Source organism: Schistocerca americana, chromosome 7 (genome assembly GCF_021461395.2).
Source record: "Schistocerca americana isolate TAMUIC-IGC-003095 chromosome 7, iqSchAmer2.1, whole genome shotgun sequence".
Taxonomy (NCBI): domain Eukaryota; kingdom Metazoa; phylum Arthropoda; class Insecta; order Orthoptera; family Acrididae; genus Schistocerca; species Schistocerca americana.
Window position 1 is genome coordinate 64350451 of NC_060125.1, and position 17845 is coordinate 64368295.

The 17845-nt window shown below is 44.6% G+C and overlaps 1 protein-coding gene across 1 annotated transcript in view; it reads left to right on the forward strand.

Moving 5' to 3' along the window:
* The window catches only part of LOC124622598 (carboxylesterase 4A-like), a 140650-nt gene that overhangs the window by 28763 nt on the left and 94042 nt on the right, over positions 1-17845 (forward strand). The window contains exon 3 of the mRNA XM_047148351.1: positions 11825-12101. Within this exon, the coding sequence (XP_047004307.1) occupies positions 11825-12101 (277 nt within the window). The remainder of the gene's footprint in view (positions 1-11824; positions 12102-17845) is intronic.

Here is a 17845-nt window from a genome sequence, read left to right on the forward strand (position 1 = left end):
GCCGCAATCGCGACAGGCTACAATCCGACCTTTATCAAAGTCGGAAACGTGATGCGACGCATTTCTCCTCCTTACACGAGGCATCACAACAACATTTCACCAGGCAACGCCGGTCAACTGCTGTTTGTGTATGAGAAATCGGTTGGAAACTTTCCTCATGTCGGCACATTGTAGGTGTCGCCACCGGCGCCAACCTTGTGTGAATGCCCCGAAAAGCTAATCATTTGCATGTCACAGCATCTTCTCCTGTCGGTTAAATTTCGCGCCTGTAGCACGTCATCTTCGTGGTGTAGCAATTTTAATGGTCAGTAGTGTACATAGAAGAACGAAAGCTGTGTGCGGTGATAACTCATCGGCCTCAGTAATGTTCGACATTGGGTTGTTCGAGCTGGTAATGAAAGAAATGGTGGTTCTAACCTCAACGTGTGTGTCAGAGGTAGGAGCGGACGACTGCATACGGCAACCACGAGACTTAGTGGAATCGGACTGATGAAATCATCAGAGAAAATCATCGGATAAAACAGACACAGCTCCCAGGAAAGGGTGTCATATCACTAGAGCTCGTACAGGCTATCACTGTAGAACTGCGATAGAGGAAACAGTGTGCACGATGGGTGCCTCGACTGCTCACTCCTGACATCAAGTAGGCGTGACTGCATATCCACCAACTATTTCTTTTGCGTTTAGACGATGAGGGCGACGGGTTCCTTAACAACACTGTGACATGTGATAAAAGCTGGGTTCACCCTTCTGACCCCGGATTCAAGAGACCGTCAATGGATTTTCTCCGCAAAGTATGACTGACACCAACAAAAGTTCAAGATCGTGCCATCAGCAAGCAAGGTCACGCTAACAATGATCTGGGATCTTAAAGGTGTGGTGCACGTGAAATTCAAGCCTACAGGTACCACTCTACAAAATATTGCGAGACCCTCAGAAATATGAAAGCATGAATTCGACGAGTTCGTCCACTCATGGACGGAAAATTAGTGCTGCACCACTCATTTGTGCTGCGACATTTGCAATAATCTGACGCCTTGGATTGACTGACATCGATCATCCTCTATACAGACCCGACTTCGTCCCATCCGATTTTCATCTGTTTCCAAAACTTAAAAGACATCTTCGAGGACTTCACTTTGATAGTGATGAAGTGGTGCAAGCGTTGTAGCTCGGTCAACAAAGCCAACCATTCTACGCGACAATATCAACAAAATGGTATCTCGTTGGGAGAAACTTGTTCGTCGCCAGGCTGAAAGTCTTGAGAAATAAATATGTACACATGAAGTATAACGATGCAAAATGTGAATATCGTTTGTGTAATTTAGAAAGCTTTAAGAGTTTTCACATAATTGGAGGCATTACTTCTCAGAACACTCTCGTAAAATATCCAATTTCAAAATGGAGAACACTATTTTTCCTATTTTGCTACCCTTGGAGACGCCCTTGGCGTGGTCTAAAAAGCAAGTACAAAAGAGACAATGATTTCCAAAGAAACGTCCAAATGTCCAATAAAGGCAGATTTCTATCCTAGACCATTACGTGGCTGAGAAACGTGAAAATATGAAATACGCTAGAAACAATTGCAAAATTCAAAATGGTTAGTGGAAAGAAAAAAAGAGGCAAAAATGACTTAAGAAACTTTAGATCTGTTTGCGTTCTATGCATTAGGTGAAAAATTTTCTCGTGATTTGTCACATAGCAGTGTAAAACATTACATTTCAATGAGACAAAAAAGAAAACGCTGAGCTTAGAAGAGGATAGAGCACAATGGGCGTTTGGAAGTCATAAAATATAATGCAAGGTAACCAACATGAACTATCAGGCGTTCATTGATTTCGAGAAAGATTTCGCCTCGGTTTCTAAAACATCTGTACCAACAGCTCTTGGAAAACTGATTTAATATACTGAAAATATGTAGCTCATTCCTATAGCTTCCATTAGACTTCATCAGAATAGTCAGAAAGAAGGATGCTGCACACCACCAGTAATATTAGCACGAGTCCTAGAAAAAGTTATCAGATTCTTAAACTGAGAAAATGAAGAAAAATTTAAAATAAATGTAAAATTTCTCGGATTCTGAAGGCGTTTTATGTGTTTGCTTGAATGTTAAGTGCGTGTATTTGCTTGTTATTGAAATCTCATAAAAATAAAAGGCCAGTTGCAGCTTGGAGAATACTGTTTCACCGCATGGTCACATAGCATACGTGAACCAGCTTTACATTGCGGGTGGTATAGAATCCATATCAGTAAACTGCTAAATCTGTTACTTCATCACCCATACCAGTTGCATGTCGACTATATAAAGACATCCAGGAGCAATAACAATTTGATTTTCAGTTTTTCATATAATTACTGACCGAATTTAAATAATTAAGATGATGTGATAATCTACTCACTAAGAAGTGCAATTGTACTCCAAAGGATCAAATCGACAGGTCAAGTATTCCAGTTCAAAACTGTGTATGTCTTGCGGCAGCATAACTACAGTGTGCAAATTACACAGATCATGTTCACCAGTGTTCGAGAATGAGAGTACTTAGCGACTTTCAGAAATTTTTACACACAATTTAAAACCTTTTGGAAACTTTTGCTTCCTGATGGCACCTACAAAATATTATTAGAACCAAAAAAATACAAAAGTTCAAAAAATGACCGACAGATGGCGCTTCGTCTGATCAGAATAGCAATAATTATCATAACAAAGTAAGACAAAGCAAAGATGTTCTTTACAGGAAATGCTCAACATGTCAATAGCTGTAGTCGAAGAATAATGTTGTGAACAGCACTGTAAAGCATGTCCGGAGTTATGGTGATGCACTGGTGTCGGATGTTATCTTTCAGCATCCCTAGAGATGTCGGTCGATCACCCCAAAGCCAATAATCGCACGGACTGAGGTATGAGGACCTGGGAGGCCAAGCATGACGAAAGTGGCGGCTGAGCACACGATCATCACCAAACGACGCGCGCAAGATATCTTTCAAGCGTCTAGCAATATGGGGTGGACCGCCATCCTGGATAAACATCGTACGTTCCAGCAGGTGTTTATCAGCCAGGCCGGGGATGATGCGATTCTGTAACATATCGGCGTATCTCTCACCCGTCACGGTAGCAGTTACAAAACCAGAATCACGCATTTCCTCGAAGAAGAAAGGCCCGATAACGGTAGATGTGGTAAATCCAACCCATACCGTGACTTTCTCGTCGTGCAATGGAGTTTCCACGACAGTTCTAGGATTTTCGGTAGCCCAAATTCTGCAGTTGTGGGCTTCGTCGGTCCACAACACGTTACTCAACCAATCGTCATCTTCCGCCATCTTTTGAAACGCCCACACCGCAAATGCTCTCCGCTTCACTAAATCGCCAGGTAACAGTTCATGATGCCGATGGATTTTGTACGGGTAGCATCGGAGGGTACGCCTAAGTGCCAACCAAACAATAGTGTATGGAATGCCGGTGCGACGTGCGACTGCACGAGCGCTGACTTCCCCGTGCATAGACGAACCCGCTACAGTCTCCATTTCTTCCTGAACTGTCTCAGCAGCATTACGCCTTGTGCTCGGTCGGCCACTAAGGGGTGTACTGTCTAAACAACCCGTGGCTTCGAACTTCGAAATCATTCTCGCCACAGCTGCATTTGTCAACGGACCTTTTCCCGTTCGAATCCCCTTCCTATGGCGATAGGATCGTAACGCTGAACTAGCACATTCCCCACTCTGATAATACAGCTTCACTAAAATCGCCTTTTCAGGTAACGTCCACATGCTGCGACTGCTGGCGCATCTGATTCTCTCTCTCATTACAGCTCCTTTTATACACGATTGTCATGCGCAGTCACTGACGCTTTTCTGTCCAGCGCCATCTGTTGGGCATTTTGTGAATTTTTTTTTTGTGGTTCTAATAAAACCTCATGTCATTCCAAGCGCGTGTGTCAATTTTTACCTCTTTATCTACATTATTCCGTGGTTTATTCAGTTTTCAAATTTATACTGACTTTTTGATCACCTGGTATTACTGTACCGCACGAGTTCAGGAGATGTGACGTAAGACCCGTGAGACGTGTCAAATTACAATTCCAAATGCTTGGTAGAGCGTGTATACTCAGGCTGCTTCTGCTAAGGGTAGTGAAACGACAAGCTAAAATCTGGCACGAAGGACAACACCGACACAGAAGAGCACGACGTGGTAGTAGACCAGGTTGGTTTTATCGTATCAGAGCAAGAAAGCTGTGGGAAAAGTTACGGGTATCGTAACGTAAGCCAGAACTGTTTCCAGCAAAATTTTCATTTATTTTAAAGTTGGAAATTATGAATCAAAAAGTCATTAGCCTTTAACAGCATTTCATTTAGTTCTACTTTTTATGAAACAGATTAGTTACAATAATTCTGATCTTAGCATAATCTGGTTTCTCGCTTAACTTAAGCAAGTATTAAATCAACGTTGACAATGGAAACAGCAATTAATCTGCTTTTCGCAGAATCTGATGTTCCTCTTAAATTGCGCAAATATTAAACAAAATTTGACACTGAAAACAACAAATCAATTGATCTTCGATTTAGTTTACGCAACTGGATGAGCTTTACAACGTGAGAGGGCCCCGATGGAAGGAAGACTGCGTGGAAGCAACAGTGCTAACATGTCTTTACCCGTTCAGCTCTCTGATGTAAGATTAAGGAAATTAAATTGTAACTGGAGTTCAGTCAACAACTTAGCCTGCACATTCAAACATATGAAAAGCGAACGACCCACATTTGAGATTGCGCCACTGCGAATTGCGAAAACTCACCTCTGTTCCGATACAGCAGAAGGCGCAAGTGGCCACAGCTGGCCAGCAGCTTCCGTCTTCCTTCGTCAGCGTCCGCGCCGCTCGAAACTCTGTTCCCAAGTGCCATAAAAAATTCCTTCCAGTCTCTCGAAAATTGTAGGGTGAGACTATTGCCAACATGATGACCGAAAACTGCCACAGAATTTTCTAAAAATCGGGGAAAAGGCGACTAGCGTCCTTCTTCTCTGCTTACATGATGTACATTTAATCTTCACGAAGTTGGTAAATACAGAGATATGTAAACAGGAAGAATATGGTGCTGCGGTCGGCAACGCCTATATAAGACAACAAGTGTCTGGCACAGTTGTTGGATCGGTTACGGCTGCTACAATGGCAGGTTATAAAGATTTAAGTCAGCCTGAACGCGGTGTTATAGTTGGCTCACGAGCGATGGGACACAACATCTCCGAGGTTGCGACGAAGTGGGGAGTTTCCCGTACGACCATTTCACGAGTGTACCGCGAATATTAGGAATCAGGTGAAACATCAAATCTCCGACATCGATGCGGCTGCAAAAAGATCATGCAAGAACGGGACCAACGACGACTGAAGAGAATCGATCAACGTGACAGAAGTGCAATCCTTCCGCAAATTGCTACAAATTTCAATGCCGGGCCATAAAAAGTGTCAGCGTGCGAACCATTCAACGAAACGTCATCGATATGGGCTTTCAGAACCGAAGGCCCGCTCGTGTACCCTTGATGACTGCAAAGCTTTACGGTTCGCCTGGGCTTGTCAACACTGACATTGGACTGTTGATGGCTGGAAACATGTTGCCTTGTCGGACGAGTCCGTTTCGAATTGTATCGAGTGGATGGACGTGTACGGGTATGGAGACAACCACATGAATCCATGGACACAGTATATCAGCAGGGGACTGTTCAAGCTGGTGGAGGCTCTGTAATACTGTGAGGAGTGTGCAGTTGGAGTGATATGAGACCCCTGATACGTCAAGATACGTCTCTGACAGGTGATACGTAAACATCCTGTCTGATCACCTGCATCCATTCATTTCCATTGTGCATTTCGACGGACTTTGACAACTCCAGCAGGACAATGCAACACCCCACACGCCCAGAATCACTACAGAGTGGCTCCAGGAACACTCTTCTGGGTTTATACACTTCCACTGGCACCAAACTCCCCAGACATGAACATATTGAGCATAGCTGGGATGCCATGCGACGTGCTGTTCAGAAGAGATCTCCACCCGTCGTACTCTTACGGATTTATGGACAGCCCTGGAGGATTCATGGTGTCAGTTTGTCAGAGTTCACCTGAGACATGAAGGAGGCCCTGGCGGCGTCTATCAAGTGAACTGAGGCCAACTGGCTGCAAATAGTGGCACATGTGGGCACGAATGACGCCTGCTTCTTGGGATCTGAGGTGATCCTCAGTGCCTTTCAGCGGAAGACTGATTTGGTAAAGGCACGGAGGATCAATTGAAGTCCTGTGATATGGTGCACAGCGGAAGTTCTAAACCACAGGCTTAGACGATTCTGCAGTGGTATCAGATACGAATTTCTCGACATATGCCATTGGATGGAGAATTGTAGGACTCCTCTTAATAGGTCAGATGTGCAGTACCAGCACTAGGAGCTGCTAGCACTACACGCAGGAAGTCATTACTAGGGTAGCAGAGTCCATATGGAGTGCACATGGCTTTTTTTTAGGTTAGAGAAGCTTCGATTTGGATCAGAGCCGAACTGTCTACTAAAACCAAAGATACGCCAGGAAAATGTTCCCAGAGAATGCTCGTCTTCGCAGCTCGGATATAGAAGACGTCAATATGATATTAATAAACTGCAGGAGCATCCAAGGAAAGTTCCCAGAACTGGTATCGCTTATTGAAGGATATGATGTCCAGATAGTATTAGGAACAGAATGCTGGTTGAAACTGGAAGTGAATAGCAGGGAAATCCTAAGTTCAGATTAAAATGTTTATCGTAATGGTAGGTAAGTCACTAATAGTGGCGGCGTATTTATTGCATTAAAGAAATAAATAATACCTAGAGAGGTTCTAACTGGTTCCGAATGTGAATCAATTTGGGTTACGTTGAGCATCAAGGGTGGGTTAAAAATGGTAATTTAATGTTATATTAGACTGCCTGGCTCAACAGCTGTAGTGGTAAGGCGCTTCATAGAGAACTTGTGTAATATCGTTAGTAATTTTCCTGATCATGCTCTTGTAATTGGGAGTGACATCAATTTGCCAGGTGTAGGCTGTGAGAGTCATATAATCAAAACTGGTGCCAGAGACAAGGATTTGTGTGAAATTATTACGAATGTGGTGTTCGAAAATTACTTCGAGCAGACAGTTAGAACACCAACTCGTTAAGGTAACGTCTTATACCTTGCCAGCAACAAACAGACTTGAGCTTACCGAATCAGTGAACGTCGACGAAGGTATCAGTGATCATAAAGCTGTGATAGCAACTATGATTACGGGTGTTACAAGACATATGAAGAAAGACAGGAAAATATTTTTGCTTAGCAAGAGTGACAGGATACAAATTGCAGAGAATTTGAGACTACAAATTGCAGAGAATTTGAGAAGTCGGCATCAAATATTCATTGCCGGGGACGAAGATGTGGATTAAGAATTGAAAAAATTCGAAGTGTCGTTCAATATGCCTTAGACTAGTATGTTCCGAGCAACGTCTTAAGAGATGGGAGACCCACCTTGGCTCCATAGCTGTGTTAGTAAAATGCTGCATGAACAAAGAGAGCCTCATCACATATTTAAGAGAAGTCAGAACCTATCTGACAAACAAAAGCTGAACGAAGTGAAAACGAGCACATGGAGAGCAATGAGACTTTGAAAGTAAAATTTTGTCAGTCAATTGCTCAGAAACCCCAAGAGGTTATTGTCTTGCGTAAAATCAGTAAGTGATTCGAAATCCTCAAATCATTCACTCAGTGACCAGACTGGCACCGAAACGAAAGCTAACAGAGAAAAGGCCGAAATACCGAATTCGGTCCTCAGAAATTCTTTCACAGCGGAAGATGGTAGTATGGTACATAATTTTAATTATCGTACGAACGCCGAAATGGCAGATATTGAAAGAAGCGATAGCTGTATAGAAAAGCGACTAGAATACATTGATAGTGGTAAGGCCAGATGTGACACCTACAGGATGCTAGAAAGTTTATGCTTAAGAATTTGCTTCCCTTCTAGCAGAGGTTTATCGTAGATCGCTGGAGCAACGAAGGGTACCTAGCGACTGGGAGAAAGCGCAGGTCATTCCTGTTGTCAAACAAGGCTGTAGGACAAATGCACGTAATTATAAGCTTATACTGTTGACGTCAATGTGTTGTAGAATTATGGAGCATATTTTATGCTTAAGATTTATGAAATTTTTGGAGAACGGAAATCCGCATAAAAATCAACATACATTCCGCAAACAGAGATGTTTCGAAACCCAGCAAAAAAATGTTCAAATGTGTGTGAAATCTTATGGGACTTAACTGCTAAGATCATCAGTCCCTAAGCTTACACACTACTTAACCTAAATTATCCTAAGGACAAACACACACACCCATACCCGAGGGAGGACTCGAATCTCGGCCGGGACTATCCGCACAGTCCAAGACTGCAGCGCCCCAGACCGCTCGGCTAATCCCGCGCGGCGAAACCCAGCACGTTCCATTCCTCCACGAGATGTGCAGCGCCGCAGACAAAGGCGCTCAGGTTGTTGCCGTGTTCCTTGACTATAGGGAGGCATTTGACACCTTCCTGCACAGCCGTTTAGGGACAAAAATCCGAGCTTATCGAGTATCAGACTAGATTTGGTACTAGACTCAAGGTTTCCTTACGGATAGAACTCAACACGTCGCACTTAATGCAACAAAGTCGACAGATGTAAAGGCATTTTCCGGGGTACCACAAGGAAATGTGATAGGACCCTTACGACGTATATAAATGAACTAGCAGAAAGCGTCAGAAGCTCTTTAAGACTACTCGCAGATGATAGGGCGTCTATCAAAAAGTAGCAACGCCAGGAGACAGTTTCGATTTGCAGAATAACCTGCAGAGGATTGATGAATGGTACAGGCTGCGGCAGTAGACACAGAACGTTCATAAATGTGACATATTGCGCATACATAGGAAAAGAAATCCACTACTGCAAACTACACTATTGATGGCAAATTGCTGGAAACAGTCTAGGAGTAATTACCCAGTAAATATGCCGACTGGTTGTATCTAACAGTCGGCAGATGATAGTTGAAGGTATCGCTTTAGCAAGCAGAACTCTACTAATACCAGTATTGCTGGCCCCTGTTTTTATCGCAACCGAGGTGGAATCTTCCTATACGTCGGTCAAGGGGCATGAAGAGGGTGTAAATCACCGAAACTGGTAGCCAAATAAAATAAGTTTGGAAACTGGACGGCTGAAAGGTGTTTAAATGGAGGTTTACTGTCTTTTGGTTAAAAAAATCAATTTATCTTAAATTGCATTTTTGGGTCCATAAGAGTATTTGGAATCCACCCCTGAAACGGTTTTTCCGAATACGGAACGAAAATGTTTGTTGTGCGCCGTTGAACAAACAAATGCACCTGCCTGAAATTGGCCCTTATCACGTATCAGTTCTTTTCTTTCCGAGGACGAGTTATTGTTCCGGTGCTTGGGAGGAAACACACAAAATTCAAATGAAAGTTGGAACGCATGTGTTTGGAAGTTAGCCCCCAAGCATTTGCATTCTGCTGCGAAGACTGTGGAGATTGCGACTTTCAACGAAGGATATTCAGCAATTCTGAAGACCATGACAAAGATGGTCGTCACCCTGGGACTCTATTCGACGCAGTTCGCCAAGCATTCGGACGCCCACCGGATTCAAGCTGCTGAAAACTGCTTGTCACCGGCCGTACGAGCGGCTCTGGAGCAGCGCAGGATGGTCCAGATCGAGGAGAACGCCCTTTGAGGAAGAGGAAGGGCTAGTTTATGGACCCGGAATAACAGACGGAACGTAAGTTGCATAATATTGCATTTATATGTAGTCAAAACTTCAAACGCGTTTTTCTCTAAATGGCTTTTTTTTTTTTTTTTTATCGCGCGGTATGGTAACTTCAAATCTACTGAACCGATTGGCATGATTCTTTGTTTCCGACGAAGCTAACTAAATTGTCTAGGGGTTGTACCACTTTTATTCCGATCCATCAACTATAAATATTTTTACTTGGCCGACGAAGTCGAAAAATCGACGAAAAAAACCCTATTTTTTCAAATGGCTGCCATTTTGTTTCCTATGGTCCAAATAACGTAAGCGAGGTACAGCTCCTAAAGAATCTTATATACAGGGTAGCGCACGAAATGTGTTACCATTTTGTTTTTGAATATAAACTTTATTGTCAATACAATCAGAAAGGAACATATAGTACAATAAAGAGCCGTCCATGGAGATTTGTTCTAACTCAGCACATGCTCAATATGTCCACCATTTAGTTTCCTAACTTCCTTCAAACGAACACTGAAGTTAGTGATTACCCTACGGTATGTGTCTTCCGTAATTTCACTGCAATCTTGAAGAATAAGTCTTCTGAGCTCCATTAAATCACGTGGACGTTTCGGGGAAATTTTTTCCTTTAGGTACCCCCAAAGAAAAAAGCCTCATGGATTGAGGTCTGGACTATTGGGGGGCCAATTTTGTCCGTCATTGAAGCGACCTGGAAACCTGAGTGAAATGATCCGCATGTCGAAATGCTCGTGTAAAAACTCCGACACAATGTTTGCAGTATGTGGCCTTGCTCCATCTTGCATGACCCACTGCGTATAGAAGGGCAAGGCAGTAGCAAGAAGCTGTGGAATGAAGCTATTGCGAAGCATGCTCAAATAACGTTCGCTGTTCACAGTTTCTTCAAAGAAAAAGGGTCCAATAAGTCCGTGACTGGAAATTGCTGCCCATGCTGTAATCCTCGGAGCATAATGTTGTCGTTCATGAAGAACTTGTGGGTTTTCAGTGGCCCAAAAGCGTACATTCTGTTTGTTAACCACACCGTCTAAATGAAAATGCGCCTCGTCTGAAAACCAAAAGTTGTTGAGAGTTTATTCCCTATCCTCCGCCCATTGAGCAAACAGTAGTCACTGCTGCTTGTGATCTTCAGTGTGCTTCTGTGCACAGGTCATCTTGTATGGATACATATGGAGGTCACTTTTAAGAATGCGTTGTACGGAGAGTCTGGATATTCCCAGTTGCACTGCTGCCTTTCTACACGATTTCCCGGGACTTCTCTGTACAGCAACTCGTACCGCTTCAATATTATCCGGTGAACAAACAGGCTTAAGCAGAGGTCGCTTCGCTTCCAAGACTGTTCCTTTCTGTACAAATTTACCGTACAACCTGTGGGTGGTCTTCTTGCAAGGGACCCATCGTGTGTTAAACTGTTGTCGAAAACAACAATGCTTTTCGTTTCATGAAAAAGTAACACAATTGCCGATCGTTGTTGTGTCGTCAGTCTTCCATTGTCAGCCATTGCTGCTTACTAGCTTCCTAGCGGCAGTAACGTGAATTACACATTTCGTAACTCATTTGTTTTTCCAAGCCCTGTTGGTACTGCTGTAGAGATCCCAGCGGGATATCTGATGTGCGTCGTAAATTGTGAAAGAAACAATTGGTAACACATTTCGTGCGCCACCCTGTACTTCGCCAACGTCGACTCAATTTTGATTTCAGACGAGCCGGCTGACCTGTGACATACCGCGCGTGGAGGTCTACATCGAAATTTTGTTTCGTTCCGACGGGACTTCCGCCTTTGTTCTTCGACATTTCCGGTCTAAATAATTCCAGTTTGTAGAGGAAATATCAATAAACATTTTGACCAAATTTCACATTGATATCTATAACACATCCCGAGAAAAAAATTCTCAAAGAACATGCTTTTTTCGGGCTAAAGATAGTAAACCTCCCCTTAATTCGACGTCCTCGCAATAGTGTGTCCTGCTTGCGCCCTGTTTCTCGATCAGCCTGATGTACTGCAGTGCGCTGTTTCTCTCCGGCAGGCGCCACAGCCAGCCGCAAGTTGGGAGGGGGTGCGTGACGCCTTGGAGCAGAGCGAAATGTGCATGCAGCCGGTGAGCGGCGTCTACCACGCGGGCTCCGAGGACTGCCTCTACCTGAACGTGCACGTGCCGATGAACGCGTCGGGGCCGCTGCCCGTGCTCGCCTGGATCCCCGGCGGCGGCTTCACCAACGGAGCCTCGTCCTTCAACGGCCCAGACTTCTTCATCGAGGAGGGCGTCATCGTGGTGTCGCTGCAGCAGCGGGTCGGCGCCTTGGGTGAGCAGTAGAGATGGGCAAACTCGTTCATCCTTGGGAACTAGTTCACTGCTGATCGTTCTTTTTTGGGAACCATTCATTTTTACTCGTTCACCGTTCATTTGTGCTTGGTATATGGTTCTTATGAAAAACTGAAAACTAGTAGTGTGGGTGACTGAAGGCTGGAGGGCACGAAGAGGGGGCACTTGCTCCCCCCTGCAGTATAGAGTTTTTTGTCATTACGAAATTCCTACACACTTTTAGAAGTAATTTTTGTGATTCTGCAGAACCTCTCGTTTAGCCAACTGTAGCCTTGTGTGGCTGATCGCAGGAAATAATATAGGGTGGCGCACGGAAAATCGGCCCCGAGTACAGACTGCTTGCCAATTACGGACGATGTGTTGCCCGTTACGAACAGATACAACAAACAGACAAACATGCAATAATTAGGCAGTGAAGTAATTACAAGGCAATGCAAGCAACAATTTCGAGACAATCGATGACAATGTGTAGAGAGCTGGAGAATAGAACATGAAAATCTCACGCGACGCGCATAGGCTATATCTCATGTAGTCTTGTAAACCTGTTGGTGGTTGTTTCCCAACTTAATAGACCACAAGTGTCTTGTATAAAATTCTTCTTTTCGACTTCCACTAAATAGCTATGCTACGTTGTAAACAATAATCGCTTACACCCTATATATACTTCACGTTGTCTCTGAGTTCGTAGGCGAAGTAGACACTTTATGGAAGCATATGACTCTGAGCACTATGGGACTTAACTGCTGAGGTCATCAGTCCCCTAGAACTTAGAACTACTTAAACCTAACTAACCTAAGGACATCACACACATCTATGCTCGAGGCAGGATTCGAACCCGCGACGGTAGCGGTCGCGCAGTTCCAGACTGAAGCGACTAGAACCACTCAACCACACCGGCCGGCTAAACATTTAAATTTTCTCTTATAATAACAATTTTCTCGTCTAATACTAGGATAACTACAGTGATGGGCATTAAAGTGGAGACAACGGGAACGATTACAAACGGCGAAATTTTACACTACTGGCCATTAAAATTGATACACCACGAAGATGACGTGCTACAGACGCCAAATTTAACCGACAGGAAGAAGATGCTGTGATATGCAAATGATTAGCTTTTCAGAGCATTCACACAAGGTTGGCACCGGGGCGACACCTACGACGTGCTGACATGAGGAAAGTTTCCAACCGATTTCTCATACACAAACAACAGTTGACCGGCGTTGCCTGATGAAACGTTGTTGTGATGCCTCGTGTAACGAGGAGAAATGCGTACCATCACGTTTCGCACTTTGATAAAGGTCGGATTGTACCCTAGCGCGATTGCGGATTATCGTATCGCGACATTGCTGCTCGCGTTGGTCGAGATCCAATGACTGTTAGCAGAATATGGAATCGGTGGGTTGCAGGGGTTACGACCCCTGTGGAGGTGGGTGGGTATTGTATGGCTGTGTGCGCCGCCATCTTGGCGGGTGACCTTGAACGAGAAAATGGCTTGTCAGTAATTACAATTACAGTAATTACGGAACGCAGTTCTGCATCCCAACGGCCTCGTAAAATTAGCAGTCGAGATGACAGCCATCTTATCCGCATGGCTGTAACGGATCGTGCAGCCACGTCTCGAACCCTGAGTCAACAGATTGGGACGTTTGCAAGACAACAACCATCTACATGAACAGTTGGACGACGTTTGCAGCAACAGGGACTATCAGCTCGGAGACCATGTCTGCGGTTACCCTTGACGCTGCATCACAAACAGGAGCGTCTGCGATGGTGTACTCAACGACGAACCTGGTAAACGAATGGCAATACGTCATTTTTTCGGCTGAATCCAGGTTCTGTTTACAGCATCATGACGGTCGCATCCGTGTTTGGCGACATCGCAGTGAACGCACATTGGAAGCGTGTATTCGTTATCGCCATACTGGGGTATCACGCGGCGTGATGGTATGGGGTGCCATTGGTTACACGTCTCGGTCACCTCTTGTTCGCACTGACGGCACTTTGAACAGTGGACGTTACATTTCAAATGTGTTACGACCCGTGGCTCTGCCCTTCATTCGATCCCTGTGAAACCCTACATTTCTGCAGGATAATGCACGACCGCATGTTGCAGGTGCTGTACGGGCCTTTCTGGATATAGAAAATGTTAGACTACTGCCCTGGCCAGCACATTCTTCAGATCACTCACCAACTGAAAACGTCTGGTCAATGGTGGCTGAGCAACTTGCTCGTCACAATACGCCAGTCACTACTCTTCATGAAGTGTGGCATCGTGTTGAAGCTGCATGGGCAACTGTAGCTGTACACGCCATCCAAGCTATGTTTGACTGAATGCCCAGGCGTATCAAGGCCGTTATTACGGCCTGAGGTGGTTGTTCTGGGTACTGATTTCTCAGGATCTGTGCACCCAAATTGCGTGGAAATGTAATCACATGTCAGTTGTAGTATAATATATTTGTCCAATGAATACCCGTTCATCATCTGCATTTCGTCTTGGTGTAGCAATTTTAATGGCCAATAGTGTACTTATACTGCGTATATATTGAAGTGCCAGCCACGACAAAAGTATTCCATCCAGTGTGAAAGATATATGAGCCTGGAAAAATACCTCGAACTTCAAGAACAGTTCGATAATCCCAGCTCCAAGGAAGACAGTAGATGACAGTTAATAACTCATGGTTACAAAATATTGACACAAAATATTTGCGGACGATTGGAAAAAAAATACTGCTAGTACCGACCTCGGGGAATATCTGTTTGGGTTTTGGAGAAATACTGTCACACGAAAGGCGATACTGACCCCACGACCAGATGGTAGGTTAAAGAGAGGCAGACCTACGTTAATAGCATTTTCAGACTTAGAGAAAGCTTCTGACTGTCCCGAGTGGAAAACATTCTTGGACATTTGGTAGGTGGAAGGGAGAATGCAGGGAACGAAAGTGTATTTGCAGCTAGTACTTAAGCCAGACTGCAGTTACAGAAGGGTGAAGGACATGAAAGGGAAACAATGGTCGAGAAGAGGGTAAAGCGGGTTGGTAGCACGTCTCCGATATTATTCAATATGGACATTGGGTAAGCAACAAAGGAAACGAAGACGAAATTTAGAAAGGGGCCTGCTCACATATTACACAGATTGTTTCGACTGCGCTGGGGAAGTTTCGCTGGTTGGCCCTTACGCATCCTCAGCACAGTTCCGATCTCGTCCCATATTTTTGGAACCATAAAGGAAGACATTCGTGGCCGTCGGTCTGCTTCAGACAAACAGGTGCACGCCTGTGTAAAATCATGTTTCCGTAGGCAACCGCAAACATTTGTCCATGAAGACTTTGGCCGCCTTGTCTCAGAGTGGAATGAATACGAATATGAGAATTAATCGAAACCCTCAGCTGCCAACAGGTGTTATTGATATACCTCAATGGGGCAGCTCAAAATGTGTGCCCCAACCGTGACTCGAACCCGGGATCTCCTGCTTACAGGACAGACGCTCTATCCATCTGACCCACGGACGGCACAGAGAGTGGCGCGACTGCAGGGACTTATCCCTAGCACGCTTCCCGTAAGACCCAGACTGCAGGGACTTATCCCTAGCACGCTTCCCGTAAGACCCACATTCCCAGCTGTCCACTTGAGGTATATCAACAACACCTGTTGGCAGCTGAGGGCTTCGATTAATTATCATTTCTTTCTAGAAAAGTTGCATGGTCGTCATTGGTATCTGTTCTTTCCGAACAGTTACTATCTTCATATAGTTAAAGGGTACCCTTTAACTATCCTTTAGGCACATTACGAATGTAGGTTGTAGAAAGTTGGGAATGTGGGTCTCACGAGAAGCGTGCTAGGGATAAGTCCGTGCTGTCGCGCTATCCTCTGTGACCTCGGTGGCTCAGATGGATGGAGCGTCTGCCATGTAAGCAGGAGATCCCGTGTTCTAGTCACGGTCGGGGCACACATTTTCCGTTGTCCCCATTGAGGTATATCAACAACACCTGTTGGCATCTGAGGGCTTCGATTAATTATCATTTCCTTCTAGAGAAGCTGCATGGTCCTCATTGGTATATGTTATTTCGAAAGTTACTATCTTCACGAATACGAATGTATTAGCAGCCACGACGATTACTTTTCAAACACTAAACTGTTTACTTACTTTTTAGTGTTCCGTTCTCAGTCGCTAAAAACAATCGTTATAATATCGCCGGCCGGAGTGGCCGTGCGGTTCTAGGCGCTTCTGTCTGGAACCGCGCGACCACTACAGTCGCAGGTTCGAATCCTGCCTCGGGCATGGATGTGTGCTATGTCCTTAGGTTAGTTAGGTTTAAGTAGTTGTAAGTTCTAGGGGAATGTTGACCTCAGATATTAAGTCCCATAGAGCCATTTGAACCATTTGATACATGTCGTCAACGTTCCAATCGACTACGTCTGACCACCACAAAGGAGGATCGCCACGTTGCACACTGAGAACATCTTAAAGTTTCAAATCCGTGCCGGCTATCCGAGTTGTAATGCTCTGTGTCTTACCGCAATGTTTGTTAGAGAATTGCTGCAATCGGAATAAGGAATTATTGTCCCATGCGTAGGTTGCCATTAAAACCACAACACAGTCGGCTGCTTTTGGAGTGATGCCTTCGTTAGGAAGCTTGAACCGCTGTTGAATCACGTAGCATTGTACAGGGTTATTACAAATGATTGAAGCGATTTCACAGCTCTACAATAACTTTATTATTTGAAATATTTTCACAATGCTTTGCACACACATACAAAAACTCAAAAAGTATTTTTAGGCATTCACAAATGTTCGATACGTGCTCCTTTAGTGATTCAGCAGACATCAAGCCGATAATCAAGTTCCTCCCACACTCGGCGCAGCATGTCCCGATCAATGAGTTCGAAAGCATCGTTGATGCGAGCTCGCAGTTCTGGCACGTTTCTTGGTAGAGGAGGTTTAAACACTGAATCTTTCACATAATCCCACAGAAAGAAATCGCACGGGGTGAAGTCGGGAGAGCGTGGAGGTCATGACATGAATTGTTGATCATGATCTCCACCACGACCGATCCATCGGTTTTCCAATCTCCTGTTTAAGAAATGCCGAACATCATGATGGAAGTGCGGTGGAGCACCATCCTGTTGAAAGATGAAGTCGGCGCTGTCGGTCTCCAGTTGTGGCATGAGCCAATTTTCCAGCATGTCCAGATACACGTGTCCCGTAACGTTTTTTTCGCAGAAGAAAAAGGGGCCGTAAACCTTAAACCGTGAGATTGCACAAAACACGTTAACTTTTGGTGAACTGCGAATTTGCTGCATGAATGCGTGAGGATTCTCTACCGCCCAGATTCGCACATTGTGTCTGTTCACTTCACCATTAAGAAAAAATGTTGCTTCATCACTGAAAACAAGTTTCGCACTGAACGCATCCTCTTCCATGAGCTGTTGCAACCGCGCCGAAAATTCAAAGCGTTTGACTTTGTCATCGGGTGTCAGGTCTTGTAGCAATTGTAAACGGTAAGGCTTCTGCTTTAGCCTTTTCCGTAAGATTTTCCAAACCGTCGGCTGTGGTACGTTTAGCTCCCTGCTTGCTTTATTCGTCGATTTCCGCGGGCTACGCGTGAAACTTGCCCGCACGCGTTCAACCGTTTCTTCGCTCACTGCAGGCCGACCCGTTGATTTCCCCTTACAGAAGCATCCAGAAGCTTAAAACTGCGCATACCATCGCCGAATGGAGTT